Genomic DNA, 24,036 nt, shown 5'->3' with positions numbered 1-24,036 from the left:
TTTTACACTTTAGAAAGAAAAAAAAATAAAAAAAAGAGTGTGTGTACTTATGTACACGCGTTAGAAGTTATACTTCTTTCATTCAAAATTAATTATTCATATGAATACTATATTTCACAACCATCGACTTGAACTGGCTCAGGGATATAAGTACTATGTAGTGTATAGTATGAACACTCAGTACTGTAACTATATTCAGTGTTGAAAATATATTTTTTTATTATTTCAATTCTGTGGCTAACTTCATCATGTCGTTCGTGCGCGCGCAGCTCACAAATTCACTCTCATCCAAACGCGCCAAAAGAAGTATAACTTCAATAAAAAAAAGTGGTGTTTTTATTGTATCGAACATTACAATTTTGTGTCGAGGTGTGAGGTGATTTACAAAATGACTACTTTTAACGACCTTAATGTTGTCCAGCTTAGAGGTGAGTTGGGATAAGGGAGCTTGATACATTCAGAAAGAAAGGTGAATGGGTTAAATGGTACTACGGGAGGCAATGATCGCTGAAAGAGTGGATCCAGAAGTGATGGTACTAAAAGATCCGTTCATGTAGATGATGGAACAGAACACCAAGATGATGGCGCAAAACAAAGCCAATAAATACTCGATTAAAAGAGGGTTTGCTATATACAAAAAAATTGGAAAGTTATATATAGTTCAATTTAACTCTAATTCTTTTACCGATATATTCTCTGCATATACTTATTGAGAACGCACCCTAGTATCTAGTCCACCTGAACTGTCAGTTTGATTGTTATGTTATTAAAATAACATGATATCAAAATATCACTTGTCATAAAATAATAATAAAAAAATAAAGGAAAACATTAAAAACGTTTACTATCATTTGACATAAGCATATTAAAGTGTATATTTTAACAGTATTAATATTTAGATTAATATAGCATTAATGACACGAAATTTGTGCAGATAAACTGCAGTAATTTTTATCTTAAGTATGATACAAATAATTATTCATATTTTAAAGAACACAACATAATACAAATAAGAAAATGGGTAATCAGTTAGTTGGTATAGCACCATCACAAATTCATCCAGTGGAATATTATTTGGATGACCTCCCTGGAGTACATTTTGATTCTAGGTAAAGTTTAAAAAATATTATATTACTCAAATGGTATGCAAATTTTAGCCAACCAAAAGCCTACTTATATAGGTCGTTCAAATCAAAGTGGAACTGAAAATGAGAGAGTGTAGATTTTAATGCACATACATTTACATCTACACTCTTTCTTCTTCGGTGCCACTTTGATTTGACCTACCTATGGTAATTTGAAAGTCTATTGTACCAAAAAAATCAACCTTCGATTGACCCAAAATTTCATATACGTATCATACTCTGTTTATCATTTCTCAGATATAGTTCTAATGGCACATACTTGAATCAGACAAATATAAGCCCATTTACTTTAATTAAAATAACCAATTATTTAATAATAATCGCAGCGTTTCAGATAATAACGGCTACCGTAAATATGTAATATTAATGTAGTACAAATTTATACAAATCAACAACATTTATTTACATGCAAAACATATGTACAATATTTAACCCTTCAGACTGGTCGTTCTACGTACCATACTCTTGTGATGAGAAAAAATCTCACGCTACTGCGCAAGCACCGCAATACTTCGTTTTCAAATGAGCATGATCGAAATGTGCCACGTACATGAGTTTTTCTTTCTTGACGAATACATACTTAGTTTTAATGCATTTACAAGATAATTTAATAAGAAATTCGAAAATTTATTTGTTCGGCAAAAATACTGCAACGATTAGTTTGTCTACCACCGCGAACATTTTTTCAATACATACATGGTTCACTTTTGCTGTGTTGTTAATTAATTATTATTATCAAATGGTCATAGTGTCCGACAAATTTCCTGTTGTATTGTTTTAGACCGATGGCTTAAATATGATGTTATTACGAGACTATATTTTCTGATCTAAGGCGACTACGAGAGTGGAACATCACTACGCTTTATTATATTGATTACCTCGGTTTGACATTTCCTAACATATATTTGAGTTCTTAGCGCAAAAGCGGCAAAACCCTCAATTTTTCATATATATATGTATAAGCCACTTGTGCTCCTTGCCATTCTTATGTATTGCAATAACAAAAACAAACCGTGGCGAGAAAAATGACGTCTTGTATTTAAGAACACACCTTTAACAATATTTTGATCTCGTTATAACGTGATGATATGATGATACCTTTAATAAATAAACGCAGCTTTAGTTGATAACTCAAAATTTGCCGAATTTTTAAGCCATTTTATTTACATCTTGTTGACAACAAGACGCATATTTCATTGACAGCACCCGATTTGAATGAAACTTTGATTAAAGTATTGTACTAAATTTCCTTTTTTTTTTTGTTTATTAAATTTTAGTTTGGGAAGCACACGATTTTTCAAAGTAGCTCGTGCACATTCAGAAGAAGGTCTAATCGTTGTAAAAGTATTCACAATACAAGATCCAACATTGCCATTACAAACGCATAAAATACATCTAGAGGATATTCGTAGTAAATTAGCTACAGTCTTCAATTGCATACCATTTCAACATATTGTAATCACTGATAAAGCTGGTTTACTATTACGGGAATACGTTAAATATAGTTTATATGATCGTATTAGTACACGACCTTTTTTAACGACAATCGAAAAGAAATGGATAACATTCCAAATTTTATATGCTTTACATCAGTGTCATAAAGTTGGCGTTTGTCATGGGGATATTAAATTAGAAAATATATGTGTCACGTCATGGAATTGGGTATTACTTGTGGATTTTGCATCGTTTAAACCGACATTCTTACCGGAAGATAATCCAGCAGATTACTCATATTTTTTTGATACATCTAGACGGCGTGCATGTTATATTGCACCCGAACGCTTTGTTAAAGGGTTTACATGTGATTTAACCCAAGGTAATTCAATGTTTGGTGAATCAGCATGTAAACCGGCTGAATTGAAACCTTCGATGGATGTATTTTCTGTTGGGTAAGTTTATTTTATTTTATGAAATATCTTAATCTGACATGAAGGAGGTGAGTTATGCTCTACACGAACAGGTTTTACATGTAAATTGCAAATTGGAAAACCTAAGATAGGAGGCCCACATAACCTCCTTGTAAGTAAGATCCTTAAATCGATCTTGACTAGTTTCGGCTAAACGCCTATAAGCATGTATGTACGAAAGTATCTCGGATAAATCAAAAACCATTGTCCTTAGAACAGTGGCGGATCCACGGGGGGAGGGTTAGTTTCGGGTTTCAACTTAGCTCTTATCCATAATATATTTAAAATGGTTCATCCTGTATGATACAATTGAATATAAATCTCCCTAGCGTTGTGATCATAATAACTTGACGATTTACGTTTTAGTAGAACCGAACAAGTTAAAATGAGATAGGTTAACTTTGTGACATCACATACACCTTCAAACAAATTATAGAAACATAATTATGACGTTCAGGATAACATGGAAAGAAGGGAGTTGATCCCATTATTTATTAATATTCTAATTTTAAAAAAGTATTATATAATTATATTCCTAAACATCAGCTATCAATCTTTTGGGTATATTTCACTATCTCATGGCTGGTATCCGGTACTATACTGAACTAGTCCACGCCAGATTAAGTGAAGCGGAGATTTTAATTTGAGCTCGATAGTTGATATAATTGTCTTCCGATTTTATATTTAAAACATTCAAAGTGATACATCATACATTTTCTGAAGTACTTATGAAAACCAATAATTTATATATTTTTTTAAAATTATTTAAATTTTAGATGTTCATTATTAGAATTATGGAATGAAGGGCATGTACCATTTGATTTATCACAATTATTATCATACTGCTCGGGTGAATATAATGTTTCAAAGCATTTGGATACACTACCCGATGCAAACCTTAGGAGAATACTTTCCAATATGCTTGAACGTGAACCATCACTACGAATGTCAGCTGAAACATATTTGAATCAAGAACGTGGCCGTTTATTTCCAGAATATTTTTATTCGTTTTTACAAAGTTATATGTTAATATTTTCAAGTAAGTGCCACATTTTTTTATTAAAATTTAGATACACAGATATTTTATAAAGAACAATTTTATAATCTCAAGTGTTCGTCTTTTATTAGTTATAAACATGAATTTATTTTTAACGACTTTGAAAGTTAAAGTCAAATTAAAATATGCTTTTTCAAGTAGAACAATCTTATTTGGCTTATTTTTCAAATATCAGTTCATTGATAAAATATTCAGCTGGATGTTTTAGGCAGTACTAGATTTAGGCTTAGGCACGTGAAGCAGTTGTAGGGTGGTACAATTTTAGGGACGGAAGGCGTAATAATTCAAAGGCAATCCGAATTTTTTCAATAAAATGTATTAAATAATTTAATGATTGATTTTACTTTTTAATTTGCCGCAATGTAAAATTTTTAATAAATCAAAATTAGTCTTGATCGATATATACAATGGAACTGGTTTTAAGATGTAACATATAGTATACAGATAGGTGCTGGGTAGGTTTTATATTAAATGATCATTTTTTAATTTTATAGCTACTCCAATTTTACCACCTGATGAAAAAATATCAAGACTTAAAAAAGATATATCAAATATTATAAATATATTAAAATCACCCGATCAAAATAATAATGAAGATGGGTTGGTAATCATGATATCTTTAGTTACTTCATGTGTCAGAGGATTACATCATTGTACATCTAAATTACAAAGTTTAGAAATTATGTATGAGCTAGCATCACATACAACAGCCGATATTATATTAGATCGACTGATACCATATATTGTAAGTAGTGATTAAAACTATTTCCCAATGATACCCCAGAAAAAAGAAGCTTTGAGCCCGACTAGACTGCTGTTTTCGTAAAATCTGGAACCTAAAAAATATTAAAATTTTATTAGATACCATTCATTTAGGCGATTGAGTCGAATAAACTTTTTTTATGTTAGAAAATTAAAGAGACCAGTTTATTAACTATTTTTACATAAAATAATGCGCTGAATACGATAGTGACAAAAAAATTAGTAAACCCTAGGCTTCATTGTTAAAAATTATTATTTTTAAAAGAAAATTCATTGTTTTGAAGTTTTTTGACTTTTTGGAAATGATGAGACAGAAGAAAAAAGTAAACACTAAAAAAATTAAGATTTAAACAAAATACGTCGTTTAAGGCTAGTTGCGACCTTTATCTTTGATCGTTCAATTGTTCTAAATAAAACAAAAAAGGCTCAAAATTAACAATTTCTTTCTAATTTTTTTTTCTGATTAACAAAAGGTTGTATCGATATTTTTTTTGTCTAAATTTTGTATTATGTTCATTATATACATAGTTTTTTTTTTTGTTGTTGTATCTCACGAATTTTGCAATTGTTTAAAAATATTAACTGATTTGTTTAAAAGAGAATTGCGACTTTCTGTGGCATTTTTTGAACTTTCCACTCGAAGTGAGCATAAATATTGAGAATGAACTTATAACTACATAACTTCCCTGCCATAACTCGGAAAATAACGATTAAAGCAAATTGAATATCTTGACTCAGAAAAGTAGTATCAAGATGACACATACCGCAAATTAAATATTAAAAAATAAGGAAAATTTTAAGAAATTGACCTCAATCCGACCAGCAAAACCGGAGTTGTCGATCACTTTGCTTTTGCATTTTTGTTCTTTTAACAATTTAAAAAAAAAGCAAATTTCTCTAAAATAATCTGGGATTATTCTACCTATATTAAAAACTGCAAAAATAATCGATTTTATGAAACTCAAAAGCAGAACTACCACTTAAATAAGTCTAGAACTGCATACTGTATTTTTAATTTTTTTTTTTAGATGTTATTATGTCATGATCAGTGGTCCAGAGTACGTGCATCAGCCGTGCATACATTAACAAATTGTTTGAAATTGGTTGATAATGTACCGCGATCCGATGCAAATGTATTCCCAGAATACATTCTACCTGGTCTAGCTCCGTTAGCAACTGATTCAAGTTTAAATGTACGTTGTACATTAGCACAAAATATAACAACATTAGCTGAAACTGCGACCAAATATTTAGAAGATAGTGTTGAAGAATGTAAAAAACATAGACCAAATTATGATCCCGAAGAAGAACTACGAATATTACGTGAAATGGTACAACAAACTGTTAGTTGTTTGTTAACGGATTCAGATAGTGTTGTGAAACAATCTTTGATGGATAATGGTATTAATAAATTATGTATATTCTTTGGAAAGCAGAAAGGTAAGTTTTCAGATTGTTATTTTCACAGTAACTATTAAGGTGACAATCGAAGACAACTTTTCTTGCAAATGAAATTATCAAGGTGTCGGGTAACTCCGGATAACGAGTATCGAAAAATTTATTTGTGATTTTGGTATTCAATGATCTTTTTATTAGATTTTTTAAAAGAAACATACATAAATTTTAATCCTGTCGTACAGACGAAAGTTTATTACTAAGTTAGAATTAAGCCACACAAAAATTAAGGAGGAAAATTCTAGTCGTTTCTTTATCAATGACCTTGGATGATGTTGGGCATCGAGACTCCCAATGGAAACTTAACCGCAAACAGTTTAAGTACACGTTGAAATTAGCAGATGATTTGTTTTCATTACTAAAGCAAAATTATGGAGATGGTATCACTATAATTAAATATCTGAAACCGATGCGATATCGCTCTTGAACCACGATACTGAAAATTTATGTTTTCATCACGGTACCAAAAATTTTATAAGGTTTAATAATTTTCAAGGTGTAGGTACTTTATATTTTTAGATCTAAATCTTCTTAAACATAAAAATTCCTTATTTTATTTCAGCAAATGATATAATTTTATCACACATGATAACATTTTTAAATGATAAAGAAGACACAGAATTACGATCATCATTTTTTGACAACATCGTTGGAGTTGCAACGTTTGTTGGTTATCAAAGTTCATTAATTCTAACACCATTATTATTACAAGGTTTAACTGATCGTTCCGAGTTTGTTACTGCAAAATGTATTAATGCAATGTCACAATTAGCAGAACTTGGTTTATTACGAACGCATACATTATGTGATTTAGTTAAAGAAACTATAACATTGGGTCTAGTGCATCCTAGCATATGGATACGTTTGGCTACAGCGGGTTTTGTGTCCGCAGCGGCAAATGCATTAGGGCCACTTGATACACAATGTAAATTAGCACCATCTATTAGTGAATATTTGGCATATCCTTTATTGCAGATTGAAAAGTAAGTGTACAATTTTTATAATTAATTATTCAATCTTGCCTTTAAACTAACGATTAATCTCTTTACCTCTAACGATGCCCCCGATCTTCCTTTACCTCTTAGAAATCCGTTCCGAAGGTCATTTTTATATTGGGGAAATATAAAAATAGACTCATTATTTTACTTTTAAAACATGATTGTAAACAAGGTTTCATTGAGTACTTTTCTAAACTAAATTACATTAGATGACTATTACATTAGATGTATAATTTACTTTTGAGTAATTTCAAATATCACAAAAATAACTTTGATTGTTCAATATATTTCATTATCATTCGGATATTCGTTTAAAATATCCATATTTTTTTGCAGGCCTGAATTACTTTTACAAGCATTAGTACCACCAATATCGAGAGTAGTGTTTGATAACATAACAAATTATTCAGCGACCATACCCATATTACAAGCACGTCAGGCAGCACGCTTAGCAATTAAGACAGGAAATGTTCCACAACATGTGGAAATTCCACATTCATTAAAAAATGTAAGTTATAAGAAAGCTACTTATTCTGCTTTTTTTTATACTTTTATTAGATTTTGATGTGTATCAACCTTCAATTGAACGTTTTGGAAGGAATGAAAATCGAAAGAAACTAATTTTTAAGTTTTTTATCATTTTGAATAAATTATCTTTTGATTTAGTTATTTCAACGACTGACTTCCGAAGGCATGAGAGATGTTGTTGAAGATCAACTATTAAAAATGGCAAATCATTTAAATAAAATTAGTTCATACAAAAAGACAACAGATAAAAAAGAATATAATAATGGTAATATAATGGTATCTAGTAATAATGTGATTTGTAATAAAATCGATTTAAATTTAACTAATCGTAAACCACGTACGAAAAGTGGTAATATATTAATAACCGAAACAACAATGAATTCGGAATGGCAACATATGTTTGGTGAGAATACAGGTGATCATCCTGGTCTAGAAAATACATTATTATCATCAAATGATTCACCAACGAGTGAGATTATCAATCCAACTGAGCCACCGAATAGTATGTCAACACATGATCGATCATTTATACAATGTAAGTGCAATTTTTATTATTTACAAAATTATTATACACTTAGCGTTCTTATTTCAGAAAATATTACAGCACATAAGCTTACAAAAAATGTATTAACATTATCGATTGGATATGGGCATGTACCCAAAAACACCGACAACATGTTGTTTTCTATAATCGTTGCACATTATCGTACGGGCTAAAACGGGCTTATTACTTACATTCGAATGAAGATGCTTTTGTAAAGTTCAATAACTAGAGACATTCTCAGGGACTAACTTATTCGATTATTGAAAACTGAATCTAGTATCGATCGTTATTTATCAAAGTTTTGGCGCATATTTATCACAGAGGCAAACATTTTCAATCGCCATTATCGACAATGAACGAAGACGTAACGTAACGCATCCATATTATTAATTAATTCTACTACTCGATACTAGATGGTTCTGTTTTGTAACTATGAAGTATTTCATTAACTGATAGCATGCATCGAAAAAAATCGATAATACCTATTGTCATTGAAGATCCAAATTTTTCAATTAAATTTTCTCTCTATGAAACTATTTTATTTCCTAGACAGTTATCTATTCTGTCTAATGGCCATTCCGACCCTGGTTAAAGAATTATTAATTTTTGGAATCGGGTTCTCTTTTGTAGTACAGAATACTAAAGATGTTCATTTTAAAGAACAAACAATTTAAGTTTTCTAATAATTTTTATTTTCAAAATAGTTGGGTTTGCGGAATGCCGTTTAGAATTACGATCATTAGAATATTTACGCAAGACAAGATATACACGTTCCTTAATTAATCGTGATCGAGCTGAAAGAGCCGCTTGGAGAACACCGGTACCACCCCCCGATTGGCGTTGTCGTGGTTCATCAGTGGCTCATTTGCATGAACATAAAGCAGCAATCACACGATTATTACCATTAGGTATAAATGCTGCAGGCGCTAGTAGTACTTCAACATTAGGTATGTTTGTGTCAGCTGGTTTAGATGGATGTGTTCGGCTATGGGATTGCAAACGAATGGAAGGAAAAAATATTGCTAATAGGTAAACATGAATTTAATTTAATTTATTATAATTTAAAATTTTCTAATAAAATTCATTCAGTATACGATACGTACCATATTCCGTGTAACTTAATCACGGCTTTTTTGTTTTTTTCACCCACAGCTCATTCGATTTTACTACATCCTGTACTGCATAACAACTGACAAGAAAATTTCAATTATTTATGCAGAGCTTGCTTCTTATTGACATCGTAAAAACAAAATCCAATTTCGAAAAATTTAATAAAATCAACAAAACTCATTGTGAGAAAACTAAATTTAACATCACAAAAAAAAATTCCATTTGAGTCGTGTCCCTAAGTTGTGAAATTTCTCATTAACTTAGATATAAAATCCTGAAAATGACTAAAATACAAGTCATCAGATAGATGTTAAATATTACCATTTTCGAAATTTCGCCATAGCTACAACACCAATAGTTTCATTTTCTTCAAGAAAATTCACTAGAAAAGAAATTGTATTTGTTTAGTTATGTAACTCCAAATTTGTGAAAAAAGAAGTTGAATGGATTACATATTAGGTTAATTAAGGAGACATTCATATAAAGTAGTTGCTGGAATTTAATTGTCCCGTTTTACAATATAACAACCAAGACCATTGGAGTTTCTTTGATCTATATCAATATTCGTTGATATCTTTTCAAAATTATGATAATTAGTCTGTGCAATTGGGATATTGTACCAAATGACAAAAAAAATGTTCATAAAAGATCGTGTAACGGCATAATGTTAAATAATAATTTTATACAGTTCTTTTTTTCCAAAATCCCAATTATCGTCAAAAACCAAATATTAATCTCTCTTAATCAAACTTCATTAAATCGAAAGTGATTGCACATCATGTTACAGATCAAAACAAGTATATCAAACATCAACTGGTGGAATAGTTGGTCTCGCTGCTTGTGAAGGTGGTCAAACCTTGTGCCTTGTGGGTAGAGATGGCTCATTATCAACTTTACGATTAGAAAAAGCAACAAATGTTAATTCATCGTTTACTTTGTTAAATTCTGCCGGTGGAGCATGTGATGTTGTATCAATTGACGGTACAGTCATTGTTACAGTTACAACATCCGGTGAATTGCTGGCGTATGATTTAAGACAACCTGGTGTGGCATGGCGACTGCCAGTTGATTTAAAATTAGGTGTACCAACTGCATTATGTGTTGATCTTATAAGACAAAGTTGGTTAGCTGTGGCCACAAATAAAGGATATCATACTGCATGGGATTTAAGATTTCGATTACCAATCGCGGAAATTGTTCATCCTTCAAGTAAGTAAATTATAACGAACAAAATTAAGTTGCATAAATCATTTTTGAGCCATAACTATAAACTCCACTTAGTATAGCGCAGAGTAACGTAGGGTTTTTGAAAAATTTGGTTTAATAAATTTATCATTTGTTGTAAAAAATTAAGGACACAAATAGTATATTCTTGTAGGAAATTGAAAGTAAAACTGGGAGCGTTATTTGTTTGTTGTCTTGTTTATCGTTATGGCTAGTAGTTGCGGCTTTTTAAATTGTTTATTGCTTAAAAGTTCACTGGCTCTTGGCAATAAATGAAAAACCCGTCCCATAATCATATTACAAATATTATTTGATCTAAGAACAATTTTTAATATGAGACAATGATTTTTGTTTGTTTGAGTTTTTAAATATTATTTTTAGGCGGGCAAGGTGGTCGAGTTCGTAGAATATCAAGTCATCCAGTAGAACATTCATGGATAATTTCAAGCATCCAAGGTAATAATGAAATATCTATGTGGAATTTAGAATCTGGAAATCGAGAGTTAGTTTTATGGGCCAGTTCAGCACCACCTCTAACATATCCAAATGAATCAATTGCTGGTTCATCTGGGTCACATACATCACATTATATCTTAGGTTTACATCCTGGTAGAGTTGATAGGTAAATTAAAAGTACAAATATAGTATTTGAAGAATAATACAAATTAAATAATGGTTTATACTTATTTAATTATAGAGTTCCATTTTTATTGGCTTCTGGAACAGATCACAGAGTTAGATATTGGAATTTGGATGCTTGCCATGAATCGTATATTGCAGTTCCAGCTCCTGGAGATGTTTGTGCTCCACTATACAAGTACGGCCTCATTTTTTTTATAGTTTTTCATTCGAAATACATTCACCAGCACAGATTTTCGCCCAAAAATCTATAAAAAAAAATTATTTTAGATATCTCGACCTATAAAGCTCATTCGAAAGCATGCACTTTCAAAATTTTGAAAATGCGACTCAATTTTTATAGTTCTATCTGGATGAATTCTTTGCCTGTGGGTATATTAACTAAAAAAATGTGCGATATTTACAAAGGTAAAGAAGTGAACTCGAAAATGCGCTACTTCAATATACTCTTAAGACTCGAAGTGTTCATACAAGGCACGTGTCCCATAAGCCCCTTATATGAAAAATATTATCCATTAAAAGATTAATAACAAAATCATAAAGTTAAACATATGAAAACGGTAGCCTTGCTATGAGGAAGCCTTGGTCGAAATTTTCTAGGCAACCATTTAATGACTACTATACATCCTATAAATCCTGTATATCCTCTTAATTTAAAACTTTCAAAATTTTTAGGAGTCGTATTATTGATGGCACAACAGTTGTACAAGAAATTTGGAGTGATTCGAGAAACACTGCTGGTGGTGCATCGTCAGTTACAAGCAGTAGTGTTGATGATAATATGTCGGGCAGAGCTGGTCCTGAATTACCCACATCAGGTCATCGTTCACCTATAACAGATGTAACTTTGTGTCAAGCAGGTCAATGTTTCTTAATAGCAGGATCAACAGATGGTTTAATAACTGTTTGGAAATAAACTTTAATTGTAATATTATTATTATTTTTATTATTGATAATACATTATAAATAAGTAAATTATTTACAATTGTTATTTTTGTATAATTTATGTATGTATTGTACATATTATTAAATATAAATATTTAAATGCAATAATATAAATAAAATTTATATGAATTTTATGCTAAATTAATACCAATGAAAAATAATTAGATCTACTTCTTTAATTGTTAATCCTTCCTCCAAGTTTCTATCTACTGTAAAACGTAAGAATATAAATTTTTAATAATGTAATTTAACATTTTTAATGGCAGCGAGAAATAACCTTTTGTAAGAAAGATATGCATATCTAAATTCATAGTTTTAGAAAATATTTAAAAAGCATTTCACTCATGGTAAAACAAAGGTATTTACGAAAAAAATTTTCATTAACAAAAGTTGTTTGTTCTTAAAGAATATTTTTATACCATGTATATAAAATATACATGGTATATATCAAGTTTAGTCCCAAGTTTGTAACGCTTAAAAATATTGAAGCTACGAAAAAAATTTTGGTTTAGGTGTTCATAGTATCACCTAATTAGTCCATTTCCGTATGTTTGTCTGTCTGTCCGTCTGTCATCACGATTACTCAAAAACGAAAAGAGATATCAAGCTGAAATTTTTATAGTGTGCTTAAGACGTAAAAAGTGAGGTCGAGTTCGTAAATGAGCAACAGAAGTCAATTGGGTCTTGGGACCGTAGCACCCATCTTCTAAACCATTAGAGATAGAACAAATGTTTAAGTGTAAAAAATGTCCCTTATAAAAAAACAAACAACTTTTGTTTGAAACATTTTCTTGTTAACATCACTGTTTACCCACGAGGGCGCTAATTAGGTGAAAATTTTGTAGTATGTATTAATATGGGAATATCAGTTATGCGTGTGTGGCTATTTATGAATGGAAATCTTTCTTTATTTACGTGAAGTAAAAAAGCAAACGATTGCGTCATCAACACTGTCTATACATGGTATTTCAACAATTAACTCAGTCAATTGTTTGTTTTCACTTGTTTAAATTTAAACTTTGTTCTATTTTTTACGATTTATAAGATTGGCCAGACTAGAAGCTAAATATTGCACAGGCTAATAACTTTTGTTTACAATAACTTTCTCTCTTTAGTCATTCTAAGCACTGGCTTAAAATTGATCTTTTTATAATGCACTTTTATTATTACATAACAATCCGGTTATTCTAGCATTAATTTGGAAGGTTTACTATCCATTTATTAATATCCAATTTTTCGATAGAATAAACTTAATCAACTCAAGAAGGTCAATTAAACCAGGGACTATATCAGTAAAATTTTACCTTTACTGATTCTCTGATTAAACACTGATGTCCATATAACAGAGATTGTGCTAAACTCGATAAAAAAAGATTTTATGTAATTAGATAAAACTATATAAAATTTTATCCAATTTTATTGGGACATTCTTGTTATATAATTTATAATAATATCGATCGTGATCAGTTCGATTCAGATCGATATAACATTTTTAGCGTCAAGTAAATGCATAAAAATTGTTATATAACCTCTTTGAGTAAATGATACCAGCGACAGCGACAATTAATTGAAGCTCAAATATTGTCCGAAACAAAAAAGAATCTTTTTTTAAATGTAAGAATCATTTTTTAAATGAAAAGCCCTATTTTCGTGTGACGATTATGTAATTAATAAAATGTTAATTAATTGTTGAGAGCTTTAGTTTGTAGAATTCCATATTATATTTGAGAACATTTTGTCCATTTGACATTGGTACTAAAGTGGTGAGCGATAGTACACACTTATTTGGCTAGAGCGCTAGTGCGGTTGCTAACTATCCAAACGCTCATTTCAACCGAGCGCAGGTAATGATTGATGAACGTACCCGTTATTACAGATGTTTTGCATAATCTAAAAGGCATAATCGAAATAGTAAACATCTATGGTAAACATAATAAAAACATAACCGAAACTTTTTATTCTCAAAACTTTTCGGGCATTTTGTAATAAATTTTTCGATATTTTCAATATTGTTGGGATGAATTATTAATGTTATTGCTTTCGAAAATTAAAGGAAAATAAAATACCCTAATAATGATATAGAATTTTAAAATTATAAATATTAGTAAGTTGTTTGTGGTTAACATTTTCATTTGAAACGTATTTTGGGCGCATAAATTCATTGTAAAATGTCTTTCGTAAATTCACAACAAAATTCTGTGCCAAAATCACCATGGAAGAAACCTAATGAAATTATGGCACTTCATCGAATGAAAATCAAAAAAAGAGCTTTGCAGTCACGATTTAGTAAACCTAATTCAATAAATGATCAACCAAAAAATTTTGATTTAAAAGACGAACAATACAATAAGTTTTTGGATAAAAAGCGAAGAAACCCATTTACCAGGTAAACATAATTTGATTTCTTTTAATTATGCCTTTTCAACGTTTATCACATAAACAAACTTTTGTGTTGACATCGGGCAGTACGTAAATTTTGTCAAATAATTTGATGATATACAAGATTTTTGGTATTTATTTAAATAAAACCTTTTTTTTATACTTGCTCAAAACATAAACGAAAACACTCACATTCTGTGTTAGATCGTGAAGGGCATCAAATGAAATTTTGTAGACCAAAAATGTAGGTACCAAAACGAGATCGGGAGTGTCAAAACTAAAAACAAATTTTTAGTTTGTTTATTGTACCTACATTTTTGTTTTATAAATGTTTGTTTTGGTGCCCCCCCCCACAAACTTAAGAAGTTAGTCAAAATTTTTATGAAACACAATAAAACGTAGGTAGCACTTTAATAAGAAAAAGAGCGATTTTTTTAAATTTTTGAAATAATTTATTTTTGGAAAACTGAGTTAATATTTGATTGAATTTTTTGTAAATATTGTGAGTGTGCTGCTATTGCCACCCGTCACGGATATCCGTTCCCTTAAGGATTACAGAGAAGATGTCATCGCAGGGTGAACGCAAGGGCCCAAAAACCTGCATACCCGTAGGTACTAACTCGACCCCATTAAAGACATGGCCAACCTGTGGATCACAGGGTGAGATCTCGCAGGAGAAAATTCTCAATCTCTTTATATGGTCGACAATCTGGGTTTGAAATTATAAGCACGTATATATTATAGCCGTGTAAAATAAAGGTTAAAAATATATAGCATCACACTCACAAGGATAGGTTAAAAATATTAGTGTAATATATTAGTTATATAAATTATAGGCACGGATATATCTGTAGTGGGTGGCAATAGACAATTCTATATTGTTAAGTAGGTGATACAAATTTCATAAGAATGAATACCTATTTAGCCTTAGCCAACTGAATTTGTTCTAAGCCTATACCGCTGGCTCTATGAATCATAAAATTTTGTATGGGCTATTTTGTACTAAAAATTATGGAAAATTTCACGTCTAAAGTGAAGGAAGAGGCGTTATTTTTTAAGTTAGAAATATGAAAGTTTGTATTTATGCTTAACTATCTAACTTTAAAATATTTCTCTATTTCTTATCAGCTATGAAAACGAATTGATTTTCAATTTCAAGTCAACTGATTTTGAAAGTGAATATCAAATTCAAGGCAATCGTAAGACCTCTTTTCTGAAAACGTTTTATTGAAGCAATATTGCAATAGATATTTGTATGTAGAAAAGCTTGATTAGATCATTGCTTTCTATTTGTTGTATTTAATTTGGTTCTTATATCCTAGACACCTTTTGAGTTTTATTTTCTTATTTTTCTGGGCTATAGAATTGTTGTTTGATTGTTTCCCAACTGGTGTCTTGATTAGAACCACGGCTGATTTTTCGGGCTATATAGTTACTGCAGGCATATACCTTTATCAGCTCTTAGTTCAAATAGCTCCTAAGTCTAGTTGAACTGTAAATTATCTCCATATATATTTTTAATTCTTATATTTCTAGAGAAAATGATAGTAAACGTTTTAAAGAAAACATCATATCAACTACCGAAGACGCATCAAACGACAATACATTATTTAAACTTTTGAATATGAGCATGTCAAATGATATTCAGAATGTAAAAGTTCCTGAGCAACTACCCAATATTGCAAACACGGTTACAGCACTATCGAAGACGGAAACACATGAGGTAATATGAAAATAATTTAGGCTAAAAAACGGATAAAAGAATTGAAGACCAAAATTTGAAACCATTAAAACGAAATGGCAGAACTTTCGATAGCGGAAATTCTTTCTTACTATATTCTCGGTATCTCTTAAATTTATAGGCCGTAATGGATTTTTGTGTGAAAAATTGCCTTTATTTTCTGAACTAATCCAGTTTTGCTGTAATCAAAACTTCACTGTATTTAACTTATTTTATTAAAATAATTTTTACTTTATAGGAAGAAGTGCCCAATTTACCAAGTTACAATTTTATACCAATAGATTGGGCAATTAAAACAAAAATGCGTATAATATCAAAGAATAAGTTTAAATGGAGTTCAAAATTACGTACTAGTGAAGAAGCTTCGGGAATTACTGGGTGAGTTTTTATTAATCAATTGAACAGTATTTAAATGGATGCAAACAATGAAATATTTTTTGTTTAGATTTGTACGATGTTTAGATACAACAACATCAGAATCATTAGATACCAGCATGAGTGCGCGCAGTTATCAATGTTGTTTGGTTTGGCAGCATCCTTCTTTACCTTGGCTACAACTTTTTCCACGATTAAATGTTAAATCAACTTCTAATGGTCCTAATTTAGTTGTTACACAACCATCAGCTGTAAAAGCATTACATTCCGATTGGGTAGAAAGTTTCCGATCATTATTTCAATTACTTCGAGCAAAGCAATGTCCATATTTTTATTTTTGTGCAAATACATTCACAATTTTATTCCGAGCCGCTGGTATTTGTGGATTTAGTGATATACATGCTGTAATCACGCCCACAACACGAGGATTCCGACAGGCTTTAAAACAAGAAGGTAAGACGTCGGTTTATTATATTATCCATTATTTTTTTAACTGTATACAATATTAAGCACGTTTAAAATGGAAATAACCTAAATAACCGAAAGAAATAACCTAAAATATTGTAAAGACAATACTGAACCTTATCGTAAAAAATCCATCGAAATCGGATTACCTATTTTCGAAATAACTCCAACAAACTTTAAACTATTAAATTTGATTAACATGATTTATATTTAAAGAAAATAACAAAATATTTTAATTTTAATATAGACATTGAATATACAATGCCATTAAAGAAATCACGGCGTTCAGCTGATCATTTTGAAGATTTAGGATATGATACGTTAGATTCAACCATGGACGATTCATCACCTACATCGAATTCATCAATACGTCAAAACGATCAAGAAAATAATGATTTTATAGCAGAAGATGAAGGTGATGATGAGGATGCAGAAAATGATCAATGGTTAAAAAGTTTAGGTGTTGATATGACAGAAATTAAAAAAATTAATGAACAACAGGTTTGTATTTTATTGTGGTTAGTTATACGGTAGTATTAGTCTAGTAACTGACAATTTTACTTAAAGTAGGTTGGTAACAAAACTTTAAGATTAAAAATTAATTTCTTACTTTTTATTTAGCCACATTATAACATTCCTTCCAAAAAAGGCTAAAATCAACCCCTACCCTAACTCAAATCAATTTAGTTTAGTAAGGTCGAGTTAATATGGGTTGGAGTAGATTTTGGTAGCATGTTTCTAGCCAGATTTCAATGTGGCATCGAAAAAGCTCGATTGGTAAGAAGCGAAAATCGAGAAGATTTTTTAATTTGTTTATAACAGTTCAGTAACCATTTTAAACTTACATAGTAGCAATATGATTCCAAGAAGACACTCAAATATTAACGAAAGTAAAAATTTTGTATTTGTACCTAAAATAAATTTGTATAGAAAGCGTTTATGCACTGATTCAAATTATTTTTAAGTTTCAATAACTACAAAACTTCTTTCCAATGAGAGAAACATAGAAAATTATTAACACACTAGAGTGTGGAATAATCATAGGTTTAAAAAAAAAAGTTTAACTTTTATTTATTAGAAAATTTTTGTTATTTTCAATTTTAGGCAAGAAAAAATCATACAATGGAATGTGTAATAGATAGTAGTGACGAAAGTTTAGTTTTTGTTGAAGGAGTTGAAGCACAAGCTTTATTTAATTTTCTGTTAAATTGCAAAAGTGCTATTAGTACTGTAGGACCCTTAGCAGGAATTCCACCTACATTATTGTCACCAGTAGCATTTCGTGGTGCATCACTTCAATCTTTAAAGGTTAGGCTGAATTATTTTTAGAAAATTTCAAACAAGCAATAAATTAATGTGCAAAATTATAATTATAGGTTCGTGAAAGTAAAGTTACAGCCGATGATTCAGAGTACTATTCATTAATTGTGAGTGGACCAATTTTACCAAATAATGTTCATTCGTTAGCAAATTTAATTTCGGCACCAGAGGATGAATATAGTGCCACATTTGAAAATATTAAAAGTACTAGTAGTTTTTCAAAAGTTTATTCTAAAAATAAAGGTGAGTTAATATTTCTTTTATTGATTGTTTTCCCTTCGCGAGAAAATTTTGAATCTAACTTAAATTAACACCTTTAAAATAAAATAATAAGTTATGCAACTTTTTTAAGATGTTATAAGCCAGGGCCATTGTGATAATGTTTGTATTTTTAACTATGTATTTGTGTTAACTGCTATAATATGACAGAATATTATCATCCACACTCTTGCGGAGTATCCTCGCCGGGATACGCCACATTCTTATATTACTTCGCAAGTATTTCATATTCATTGTTATGACTAACATCGAAGTGGCAACAGCTGCTGCGATAGCTCTCTGTACGTATAGCTAGTACAATTATCTTCATGTTTATTACAATAAAAAAACATAATTTTTTTTATACAAATAGCAGCAAAAAAATTTTTTTTGTCGGAAAAACGTTTTTGATGAAATTAACCGTTATTAATGACACAATAATATTTTATATAAGCCACAAATGCTACTGAACCACACAAGTAATAACGAGAAAGTGTATATAAAGATCGCCTCTACTCGTATTGGTTCCTCGTGTATCATTTGATTCGGGTACAAAAAACTGCCTTTTTAACGAACTCGAACCATACGAGGAGAGGCAGGTGAGACATTACAAGTATTATCTCCACATTCCTTCTTAGTTTTTACACGGGACCATACAGTAACTTAGCAGTACCTCCTCGTACACGTTGTTGAAAAAATCGATTTTTGAAAAGCTGAAAAGAGTACATCTATGACTATATTATCTTATTCTCAAGACATCCCTGATTCTAATTTAATAATTTAAAAAAAAATTTTAGGTGATAAAGATAGTGCAGAAAATGAAAAAGTGGATGGGTCAAATGTGTTTTTCCAAGAAAATTTAACAGATTGTGGCCTATCTAAAAAATTACTAAAACATTTTTGTTCAAATGATAAAAATCATATGCAAGTGATTGAAAGTTTGAAATTTAATGGTCATGAGCAATTATATTATTGGACTTAAGTTATTTATTAATTTCAATTGTTTATAAAACTTAATTTAAATTGTATTTATAAAGAAATAATAATGTAAATAGTGTTTAATGAAGTATTTAATATAATTTTGACTATGAAATTTGTTGTAAAATTTCATTCATTAAATAAAAATTTGTTATGTTTTTTAAACTTAATACTTAACTATAAGTTGATTTATTTATATTTATTTATTACAGTTTTACCCTTTTCAAATCCTTTTAACCTATAGAAATCAAATTGACCATGTGGAATGATCTCATAATTTGTTGTTTCTTAAAAAACTTCAAGAAACAATTATAACCATTAGTAACTAAGCAAATTAATATATTGAATATATTTCCCCAAATTATGTGCCTTGGTGTATGTACTTTGTGGGTTGTGAAATGAAAGTTTTAAATGGAGCCAAATAGAACACTGAATATTTCCACCAGTTCCGCATTACACTACTGTGTGCGTAATTAGAAATAAATAAGAAAAGAATCACTCTTAACCACAGAGATAATATTATAGAGCTGTAAAGACGCAGCAAAAGGGTTTTTTCGCAGTCAGAGAGAGTCAGATAAAATAGGCGCGTATAGCTGTCTTTGTCTCTCTTATACGTCTACAATTTCTGGCTCTTTTTACCTCTGTCACTGTGGTCGATAATTCGCTTATTGCGTTTCCTATGTCTGTACTAGTGTTAGGACGAATGATGTATTTTATACAGTTGCGAATACGAATGAAAATGTTAATTTCCAATATTCGCGAATGCGAATGTTAACTTTCAGATGAAGCGCTCGCAATTTGGTAGGTATTAACTTAATACATATAATAATAGGCGGAGATAGGGCCTCAGCGGGGGACATATGTAGTCCAAAACTTTTTTTAAAAGCTAACTTTATTTAAATTGTCAAATAGTAAGTATTTATAGTCGCTGAATACGAATAGGATGTCTGATTACGCGGATTCTGCCACGTATTCCGTAAATCGTGCCATTTTTGGCCGAAAATTACATTTTTTGGCACAAAAACGGCAAACTAAATATTTACCGTCCTGTGTTCTGGGGAGTATCTTTGGTCGCTGATTACAAATCCAATCACGAAAGTCTTACCATTTTTGGCCCAGCATTTAACTTTTTTGACACAAAATAACACACACACACAATATTATTTTGTGTGTGTTACCAAGGTATTAGAGACTATGTTCAGAAAAAAATATTTAATTTTTATTAATGCTTGGTGTGAGCGAAAATAATGACGTCATTAATGACATTTTTGCTGGGACCAAAAAGATCGTGGTCGTCTTTATAACCTTCATGAGTGGAATAGTTAAAAAAATAGTTTGAACGCTTAGTGGAACGCACCTATAGTGATAATATTGCAAACAAAACCTCAAAACTTACTAACGAAAAAGGTTAGCAAATTTGTCCATCAAAACAAATTTAACCTTGTTTTTAATTATTTTCAATGGTTGCAAATAAATATTTTTTTTTTAATTTTAGAATGAAAATATAATTTGAATAAGATACAATTAAACGCAATATAATTTTTCATCATGTCTGTTTCAAATGTTTCACAAAAAGCGTTGCATTTGCTAAAAGGTTTACCAAGAGTTAATTTAGGAAACATACGAGATAACCCTGGTTCTAAAAAGAATGTAATTATATAAGAATAAGACAGATATTAATAAATTCCAATTTTATCAATAACTTTATTTTGATAGACTAAACGAGGCCGGGCCCAGCATGGAGGTGATAAACATGGGGCAGGAAATAAAGGATCAGGACAACGACAAAATTATATGCGATTAGGATATGAGACTGGAAATCATCCCTTTTATTTAAGATTCTCATACGAAAATTATTACAAAGGACATCAGTAAGTTTGTTTTTATACAATACTAGCTTCAAATTCCCTCTTCACTAGTATTTTTGTTTTCTCTATGTAGTTTTATTAATTGAATAGACGACCCCAACTTTAAAGACGAATCCATGCTATCCTTTAACCAACTTTCTCGGGTCTCTAAACCTCGGCCACCTCGCGCAATTGTAAGCAATAAATTTATATAGTTCTATCGGAATTGGATGAAATGTATTGCAGTGGGCCCCTACCCGTTGACTTCCGATACAGTGCCTAAGTATATTTTCAGAAGAAAATGTGATTAAAAACTCGTGTACTGCAAAAGGAGGAGCCAGGAGTTGACACTGCCAAAAAACACTCCACAGCTAAATTAACATACAAATTTCTAATTATCTAACTCAATTTAGAACGGTCGTGGAAGTACGCAAAGCTTGAAAAACCGCCAAAAATTTTACTTTTTAATTTGACAACAAGTGAAAGTGTTGAATGTCAGTGCTTGCTTTATTTTTGATAATTAGATGATTTGTTAAAAAACCAACACAATTATGGCACAAAACCGCTAGTTGAAGCTACCTGCAAATTTTCAACTCCCTATCTTTTATAATTTTGAAGAAAAAGGATTCAAAATTTTGTCCTAATTTGCGCTCTCATGGATAGACAGTGATGTTAACAAAAAATTTTTCAAACAAAAGTTATTTATTTTTTTATAAGAAACATTTTTTACGTTTAAACTTTTGTTCTATCTCTAACGATTTAATAATTTACAAGATGAATCTTACGGACACTAGAGAAATTTATTAATTTGTTGATTTTATGAACCTATGCCAAAATTTTGTTCATATCATCAATATTTCTAAGCGTTAAAAACTTGGGGCTACAATTAGTATATCTTGATATATATTTCATATATATATATATATATATATATAGAGGTTATAAAAATATACAATAAATCACTTTTTGTTGATATCAGACATTCCCAAAATCGTATAAATTGTATTCGAGGGATTAAAAAACGGATTTATAATGGAACCTCACATGTCTCTTAACCTTCCATTCATTACATAAGTTTTTATTTTCTGAAACAATATGACCAATAATAAAATGCATGCATTTTTTTTAATTATAGTTTAAGAAGACAATATCCTCCAATTACAATGCATCAATTACAAACACTTATCGATACGAATAGAATTGATACTTCAAGACCGATCGATCTTTGTTCGCTAATGGGAACTGGCTTATTTAATTTACATCCAGATCAACATCATTTTGGATTCAATTTAACATCAGAAGGAGCTGATAACTTCAAGGCAAAAATTAATATTGAAGTTCAGTATACGGACGATTTATCGATTGCAGCTATAGAACGAAATGGCGGATCTATCACCACAGCTTATTATGATGTTCATAGTTTATTTTGTATGTTAAATCCACAAAAATTCTTCGAAAAAGGTGTTCCAATACCTAGACGAATGATACCACCGCAAGACGCTATAGAATATTACACTGATCCTGAAAAACGTGGTTACTTAGCAGATCCAGATAAGATTTCTCAAGAACGATATACTCTTTCACAAAAATTTGGATATACTTTGCCAAAAATTGAAAACGATCCCGACTATGAAATGTTAATACAACGAAAAGATCCACGTCAGATTTTTTATGGATTACAACCTGGATGGGTGGTCAGTTTACGAGATAAAGTAATTTTAAAATCTAAAGCTCCACATTTGGAATCGTACTATGCAAATTAGTTTTGTTTTGTTAAATGTTATTGTAATTTTATGTAAATAAACAACAAATTTTTTTAGAGGAAATCTTAAGTCAGTCCACCCGTTTACAAGTTAATATTTTGCATTCGAAAATTCATTACAATCGGGTAATCCTTTTTCGATATTGACTCTCAAAATTGTAATATTTTCAATTAAAGTCAATTCAAGGCAGGGAAGTGAAATAGCTATATGATCTTACTTCCCTGCCCGAGAACTGAAACGCTCTTAATTTAAAGATGAATTCAGATTTAAAAGAATTTTTGAATGATAAAATGTAAGGCTTAAATACATTTAATCTCTAGGAAAAAATTTCCAAGTTTTCTATTTAAAAAATCAAAACCTCCTAAAATCTTTAAAAAAATTCCTGAAATATTTTTTTTTTATATAGCAATTGCTTGGTTCCCGAAAAATTTGACTGAGGAATAAAAGAAATCTTTTTATGGAAATAAAAACCTTTATACAGGATGGGCCATTTTAATCTTTTGGAATAGCTCGGTTTGTAGTTAACCAATCAAAAAATAATTTAAACAAAAGTTTCTGAGTTTGATGAGGGACATCGGATTAGACCTGGTTCTCCG

The 24,036-nt window shown here is 30.3% G+C and overlaps 3 protein-coding genes across 4 annotated transcripts; all 3 read left to right on the top strand.

Moving 5' to 3' along the window:
* The first annotated feature begins 858 nt into the window (after window positions 1–858).
* Window positions 859–12,285, top strand: LOC123305239 (phosphoinositide 3-kinase regulatory subunit 4). The gene is made up of 13 exons (XM_044886903.1): window positions 859–1,109; window positions 2,423–3,034; window positions 3,829–4,091; window positions 4,604–4,854; window positions 5,900–6,311; window positions 6,889–7,309; window positions 7,661–7,832; window positions 7,991–8,387; window positions 9,101–9,425; window positions 10,294–10,715; window positions 11,112–11,352; window positions 11,428–11,547; window positions 12,045–12,285. The coding sequence occupies exons 1-13, from the start codon at window positions 1,018–1,020 to the stop codon at window positions 12,283–12,285; spliced, it is 3,969 nt and encodes a 1,322-aa protein (XP_044742838.1). The 5' UTR covers window positions 859–1,017.
* Window positions 12,286–14,423: 2,138 nt separating this feature from the next.
* Window positions 14,424–19,834, top strand: LOC123291929 (protein downstream neighbor of son homolog). The gene is made up of 8 exons (XM_044872395.1): window positions 14,424–14,700; window positions 16,230–16,416; window positions 16,673–16,812; window positions 16,880–17,262; window positions 17,522–17,775; window positions 18,379–18,582; window positions 18,651–18,837; window positions 19,650–19,834. Exons 1-8 carry the CDS (start codon window positions 14,483–14,485, stop codon window positions 19,832–19,834), a joined length of 1,758 nt encoding a protein of 585 aa, XP_044728330.1. The 5' UTR covers window positions 14,424–14,482.
* A 1,300-nt stretch (window positions 19,835–21,134) lies between these two features.
* LOC123305255 (39S ribosomal protein L15, mitochondrial) lies at window positions 21,135–23,476 on the top strand. 2 transcript variants are annotated; one of them, XM_044886920.1, is made up of 4 exons: window positions 21,135–21,237; window positions 21,326–21,480; window positions 21,547–21,701; window positions 22,813–23,476. In XM_044886920.1, exons 2-4 carry the CDS (start codon window positions 21,379–21,381, stop codon window positions 23,438–23,440), a joined length of 885 nt encoding a protein of 294 aa, XP_044742855.1. In that variant the 5' UTR covers window positions 21,135–21,237; window positions 21,326–21,378; the 3' UTR covers window positions 23,441–23,476. The 2 variants fall into 2 exon arrangements, with proteins under 2 accessions (XP_044742855.1, XP_044742854.1); XM_044886919.1 differs by lacking the exon at window positions 21,135–21,237 and having other exon boundaries at window positions 21,259–21,480.
* The last annotated feature ends 560 nt before the right edge of the window (window positions 23,477–24,036 follow it).

This window comes from Chrysoperla carnea, chromosome 1 (genome assembly GCF_905475395.1).
Source record: "Chrysoperla carnea chromosome 1, inChrCarn1.1, whole genome shotgun sequence".
NCBI classification, from domain to species: domain Eukaryota; kingdom Metazoa; phylum Arthropoda; class Insecta; order Neuroptera; family Chrysopidae; genus Chrysoperla; species Chrysoperla carnea.
The sequence above is the reverse complement of the archived record's forward strand: the minus strand, read 5'-3'. Positions and strand labels throughout refer to the sequence as shown.